The 7,356-nt window shown below is 34.2% G+C and overlaps 1 protein-coding gene across 1 annotated transcript; it reads left to right on the top strand.

Moving 5' to 3' along the window:
* Window positions 1-4,995: 4,995 nt before the first annotated feature.
* Window positions 4,996-5,810, top strand: LOC142519930 (uncharacterized). Its single transcript, XM_075622951.1, has one exon. The coding sequence runs from the start codon at window positions 5,235-5,237 to the stop codon at window positions 5,439-5,441; it is 207 nt and encodes a 68-aa protein (XP_075479066.1). The 5' UTR covers window positions 4,996-5,234; the 3' UTR covers window positions 5,442-5,810.
* Window positions 5,811-7,356: the final 1,546 nt, after the last annotated feature.

The following is a 7,356-nucleotide window of genomic DNA, read 5'->3' as shown; positions in this document are numbered from 1 at the left end:
TGTATTACATATGATTCGATGATTATCGAAAAGAATGGAGAAATTCCTTATGTATTCAGTTGATTACTGAAGTTGAGCCTGTCTGGAATTGATTTGTCAGTAGCAGGAGAGTTGCTATAGTCGTTCCAAATGAATTCCGGGTTTGTCTTATATCAGGGAGAGCGACTTCAGCCTTGATTTGATATCAGGTATGGATTTCATTTTAGACTTCTGTACAGAATGATATTGATTGAATTGAAAGAATTGAAATGTCAGTTAGAAGATTTATTGCCTGAGAGTTAGAGTTACATCTGATTATGTGTTTCTCTGGGAAATACTTCAGTTCTGTGTATGGGTTGATAAATCCTGTGTTCTGAAGTGTCCTGATGATTTTATGCTCGTTTTATCTATGATATTGTGATATATTCGCAGCGTAGGATTGATTGAATCGAACAGTTGAAATTTGTATTGTATATTCTGGGAACTGAGATTGTTGTATACAGAATTATTCGGCTATGAATCCAGATTGCAACAGATTGTATTCAGAGTCTGTGATATCTGAAGATAGTATACTGATTGATTGTAGCACAGTTGAGACAATGATCAGATTGTTCAGAACTTGATTTCGATAGTCAGAACAGTGTGTTAATCAGAATACCAGGGAGGTAATGCTTTATTTTATATAATTAGCTGATTTGTTTATGCCAGATATTTCGAATTTGAAATGACAGGTATTGTCAGAGGCACACAGTAGTAGATTCCGTATTATTCTAGTAAAAAAGAAATGTGTGATAATACGAACGGACAGTTTTGATGTAAACAAATGAAATCAGTTTTGTCAGAATTTGTATTGAAATGTCTAAATTGCTGACAAATGAAGACAGAAAGATGGAAACCAGAAGATTGGTTATACAGATTATCGATTCCTGAATAGAAATAGGAGTACATTTATGTGGATCTGGTGATAGACTTACCGAAATCGTGCCAAGAATGTACCAGAATGTGATTATGATTGAACGATTGTTCAAATCTGCATAGGTATATTGTACAGGATGACGTACAGATATGACTAGACGACTGAGAGGTATGTCAGAAAATGGGTCAAATTGTATTGAATGCCAGAGTTAATTATATCATACCGTGATTTTTGGTTGACTTTAAACTTTTGGCAGAATGTATAACATGATGTTTTATCTATTGTTTATAGATTGACGGATAGTCGGAGCGAACTATCTAGATACTGGAGGATATCCAGAAACTGTAGTGCTAGATTTTAGCACTAGTGACCTGATGTCTTGCCACTTTATGAATTATTGCATAATGATAGCTATCAAACGAGTATTGAGATAGCCATAGATAAGACATTGTACAGTGAGTACTGCAGATTTTCGCTGAATGGGAATGATATTACGGTGACATTTGAGATTGAATTTGATAACAGCTGATGATATTGATTTGGTATGAGCTGTTGATTGGTATATACGGATGTTGTATAGCCAGTATTTGCAAGTAATTTTATCAGAATGGTTTGATAGAATGAATTTTCTGAAGTAACCTCTATTATACATTCATTCCTTATCTGATTTGATTGCTTGTGATTTCGAGGACGAAATCATATTTCAGAGGGGGAGAAATGTAAGGCCTGAGAATTTGATTACCGTAATCGGAAATGATTTGGGTATATTTACCGTAATCTGAGATTATTCTGGAATGATTTATTGATTAATCAATGTAATTATAGACGGAACAGAGTGGACAGGGAAAGGTAAGAAAAGACGCAAAATGTATGTGTAAGGAGGTGTGCTCGCGCACATGCGTGACGTGATGCGCGAGTCTTGCGCGGAGTGGACAGAAGACCCCGCGCATATGCGCGGCGTGTGGGCGCGCATATGCGCGAGGTGTCCAGTAGCCAAGGAAATGCTCGGTGCATATGCGCGACGTGAACGGGCGCATATGCGCGAGCAGGACAGTGAGTTCGGCGCACATGCGCAACGGAAGGCGCGCATATGCGCGAGAGATGCCGAGACACACGCGCTGAGAAATTGTATCTCGCGCATATGCGACGAAAGATGTCGCGCATATGCGCGAGACGTGTTACTCGAGGGAGCAGGCCACTTGCCTTGCTGCAGGCGTGGTGTGTGTGTGTATATATATATATATATATATATATATATAAACATGCATATTTCTTCAGAAGAGAGAAAGAGGAAATCGAAGGAATCTTTAAGAAAATTCTCCGTGGCATTTTAATCGCGATTTTGCGAAATCCGTCCGTTAGATTTCTAATCCGAGGACAGTACCGTGTTCCTAGCGACGACAGCTACAACTGGACGTAAGTTTTACTACGTTTTGATATGTTTTGAACTTATGATGTTGTCAGAATTGAATGGGATTCATATATGATGTTCTTGACATGTTAGACATCATAGAATCGAAGTCAGATTAAGAAACGGACTGATTATGTAATTGTTATGATTTTTGGAATTGATTAACTGAGATTCGATATCAGATTGGTGTTGTTATTGAAATTATGAATTGCACCGATATTGATTATGAGTTCTGGTATTATATCTGTGGTGTTGAAATTGACGGGGTTATAGAGACTGTATTGTTATGCCGTCGAAACATCCGTAAATTGATATTGATCAGATTCAGTATCGGTTGAGATTGTATTGTGGTATCGTATGTCGATGGGCATTGATCAGATTATGTTTTGATTTGAGTATTGATCAGAACAGGTGTTGAATTGAGTTATATACTGATATTGTGTCTGTTCGGTATTGTTATTACCAGATTGAGAATGGACATGATTGAATGCAGGACTTCGTCTTCGTCAGAGCGAGAAGAGAAAGGTATAAATTAATGTTGAGTTGGGATTGCACAACTCGAGTGAGGTTTGGCTCGAGTTTCCCTAAATCACATACTTTACCTTATTGTATTGATTTGATTGATGTACTTGTTCTCTTGATTTATAGACAGCAGGTATTAGACGAGTAATCTTGTGACAGAAGTGCCTGATAGTGGTGGGATCGCCACGGGCACATTGCACGATGTCACAAGATAGTGTAGTGTATTGGCGATTGTGCCAAAGTCTGTCACCGGATGATTGGCTATCGATGTGGATAGAATTATAACTTTTTCTATTACTGATGATCGATATTATATCGATGTGGATAAAATCGGAGCTTCTTCTATTACTGGTGATCGGTACCGTATCGATGTGGATAGAATCATAACTTCTTCTATTACTGGTGATCGATATTATATCGATGTGGATAGAATCGGAGTTCTTTCTATTACTGGTGATCGATACTATACCGATGTGGATAGAATACGAGCTTCTTCTATTACTGGTGATCGATACCATATCGATGTGGATAGAATTGACATTTCTTCTATTACTGGTGATCGATACCCTATCGACGTGAATAGAACTGAAGTCTTTTCTATTACTGTTGGTCGATATGGGAATGCTAACTTCTGGAAACCGGGATCCCTAGACTAGGATTGAGTCTAGTCTTAAATGTGACGTCATGAGTCTAATTGACAGTTATATTGCTTCATGTTGATTATGTTCCTGAATATGGTACATATTGATTTATGTTCCTGATGATGGTACATGTTTAGAATAGGATTTATTCTTGATATGGATTTATATTCTGATTTGAATAAATGTTAGACATATCTGTTATATGCTTTTATATTGTTTTATGATTGCATGTATACATGATTTATACTGAGAATGTAATTCTCACCGGAGTTATCCGGCTGTTGTCTTGTTTGTATGTGTGCATGACAACAGGTGGGATAGGATCGGGGTCAAGAAAAGAAAGAGGCTGGACTAGATAGCGTGGAGATCCGGGCTTCGAAGCAACGTAGGATTCAGCATTGAAATATAGTTGAACCTAGTTGAATTCTTAGATAATACAAGATTTGTATATTTATGTTTAATATGTAATTTGAATTGAATTACATTACTTTTCTGCTTTGTATTTTAAAAAAAAATTTAGACCCTTTTTATTATAATTGTTTGAATTATTCCTAAAGACGATTAAGGAATGAATTAGCGTCCGGGTCCCCACAGCAACTTTGATTAAGTTATATATTTTTCCAAAAAAAAAAATTAAATGGTTGCTACAACACAATAGTTGTATAATCACGAATTTGAATGAAGCTTGTGTTATCTAGATATAATTTTCAAATTAATCGGATATGCTTGGATAAGTAGTATAAATGAAATTTAAGATATTTATATTTTAGTTTTATCCAAAATGTTCCATCTTAAATCCGAAAAAAATCATGAGCAAATGCTCGAAATATGACTCAAAATCATAATATGATAATTTGATTACACACACATAGACTTTTGTGATACAAATCTCCTATTTGGGTCACTTATGAAAATATATTATTTTTTATACCAAAAGTATTACTTATTATTGTAAATATAGACAAAGTTGATCGTCTCATGGATAAATATATGTGAGATCGTCTCACAAAAGACCTACATATATGCGTGTTACGTTGAATGACATGATTTTAATTTGATGTAGTTACCAACATTTTTTGCATCATATGTCTCGTTAATATTTCGGTATAGCGAGATTTTTAATGTGATAATCGGCGATGTCATTTGCCTCTAATGTGCCAAATCCTAATTTTACTCGTCACTTTGAGTTAATGAAGATCTTACCTAAATATACAGCAATCACAAATTTTGTCAACATTAATCAACAACTACAATATTTATTTTTTTTTCATCGTATTCAATTATATTTGTGTAATATGGTCCATGTTAATATCATTTAATGACTCACTCGGCCCCATTTTTATAAGCTTTTCGATTAAAAATTATTGAAATAATAAATTTTACAAATAATTTTTTTTATTTTACCTTTTATTTAACAATCTTGGAAGTAATTAATGATGAGAGAAATAGACACACACACACACACACCAGTGAGAAGGTTACTTAGCTTATTCTTTTTTATGAAACCTACAGAAATTGAAATAGTCGAAAAACAAAGAACTCTTTTGATTTAAATTCCCTTCCAACTGCCAACTGCCATTATCTATCTATACATATCAGACTCATCCCCCCGTAACCCAGATTCCTAGACTTCTACGAAAAGCACACATGTAAACCCAAAGCCCTGAACATTATGTTATTATAGTTCACAACGAAACAGGATTTCAATTTCTGTGCTGCTTTTTTTATATACATAACCCGGTTGGTGCTTCCGGCCAGGCGTTTGATGGTTTGTTTCTGTTTTCTGGTGGACCAGAAGAGGGTCATACGGCGGAGCAAGCCGGTGGCGGGGATGTGTTCGCGGTGCCGACACGGCGCCTTGGTGGCCGACATGCAAACCTCGACGAGGTTTTGTTACATACCATTTTATTGGAAATCTTGGAAAGCCATCGTATGTTGTTTCTGCGGCTCCATTCTCAAATCCTATCGGTGAGGCTTGATCATCCGTACGGTGCACGAATATGTCGTCTTTTTTGTATTCAGATGATCCTTTTACATCAATACACGAATTAATCAAACGAAGAAAGATCGGTTGTTGGACAGATGTAGTCAGAAACATTTTGAATAATTTTATATTTTTATTTAAAGAATTTACAGGGACAAGTTTTACCATATATTCACAGTACTCTTTTTAAATACTCGTTCCAAACCAGTGCCGACCAATATGTATATCTGCCAAAAATTTACTGTAACTTTCATTCTTTAGTGCAAAAATTCATTGACTGCCGGATAGAATAGGTAAACCAAAAGTTGTCCACTCTAAAAATGAGTTGTTTATTTATTTTTGCATTTCACCCTTTCAAAGTAAGTGAAAACCTATTTTATATATGTTATGTTATGTTGAGTATTAATTTGTTCATGTGTTTAAAATTTAATTAATTTTGTGTATTTCAGTGCCGGACATAAATGAAATTTAAATTATTGAAATTGACTGTGTAACAGAAAATTTGTACATATATATAATTTTTAAACCAAGTTTTAAGATAAGTTGATATTTCAATGTTTATTACAAAAATAAATAAATTTACAGAATCCGAATAGAAACATATACGTGTGAGATTATTATTTATTGGCTTGAAAATTAGTTAGAACATAAGCATCCTTTTAGCCATCTGTCCCCTATCTTTGATTTGTACAAGTTTGAATATACTAGGAACTTCATTCATGTGCGATTGATTTTTTGTTCCTTTCGAGTCGGGACAGGATATCGTTATAATTGAGTTTCAAACTCGAATTTTTTCCTAAACTTAGGAGCGCAAGTGCTACATATATATCATCGGCAATGTAGTGCATATTAAGGTTTAATTGTGTTGATCCATTAAAATTCCATGAGTTATCATTTAAATTACTGGGAAATGAAGCACGTATATTATATATGTTTGAATCATCTACGGGTTTTTCTTTGACAGTCACATAATTAACATAATTAACCATTTAATTAAATTAGTTGAAGATAGTTTACAAAAGATTAATTTGGTCGGATACAACAAAAAATAATTTTAGGTCAGTTATATAAATATATTGACATAAAAGCTGGTTCCTGCCAGGATGGATCCCAAAATGGAAAAAAGATCACTTTAATTTGGTTATAGAAATTTGTCATCCTCTTTAAATTTAATTAATTTTTATAGAGCATAAATTTCATCTTTTAAAATCTACAGTGACTTTGCTAAATCAGTATCGACTATCGACCCATCACTCTCCCTAATTAATGGTTCTTTGTCAAAAAAGGGGGTGAGATGTGGCAGATAGCAAGGACGGAAATTTCGTATATATAAAAGTGGGATATTTTTAAAAAAATAAAAAATTAATCGATCAGGGTATTCCAAATAATTATTAATAATATTTTTATTTTATTTTATCAATTTACTCTATATTAAATTAGTGGTGAGAATGAAGTAGTTCTCTCTTTCAAACTGTAAGCACTAATTATTAAAGATCATTAGCAAAGCACGCAGTACTTTTGTTTTCTTCCTTTTTTTAAAAAAAATGTTTTCGAGTAGGCTTTTATTTTTCGATTTAATATATCTCGACAATCGAGTATATTAAATTTTCGTATAGAGTTTAAGTATGTTGGAATAATTGATCTTCCCGTCGAACATCAATTCCCGCCCATGAACGACTTAGAGTAGCAATACTATTAAACATGATGATAAATATTACCCAAACTACTTGTGGAACGGGTCCAAGTAATAATTTTGGATTCCTTAAAATTAATATTGGATTCCAGTATCATATATTTTAGATTCCTTAAAATCACCACCGGCTACAACAGTTTTTTTTTGCGTCTAAAGAGAGGTGAAAACTTGAAAGATTGCGAATCTCATTATATCACGTTTGATTTTGTC

Source organism: Primulina tabacum, chromosome 11 (assembly GCF_025594145.1).
Source record: "Primulina tabacum isolate GXHZ01 chromosome 11, ASM2559414v2, whole genome shotgun sequence".
Lineage (NCBI taxonomy): Eukaryota > Viridiplantae > Streptophyta > Magnoliopsida > Lamiales > Gesneriaceae > Primulina > Primulina tabacum.
The sequence above is the reverse complement of the archived record's forward strand: the minus strand, read 5'-3'. Positions and strand labels throughout refer to the sequence as shown.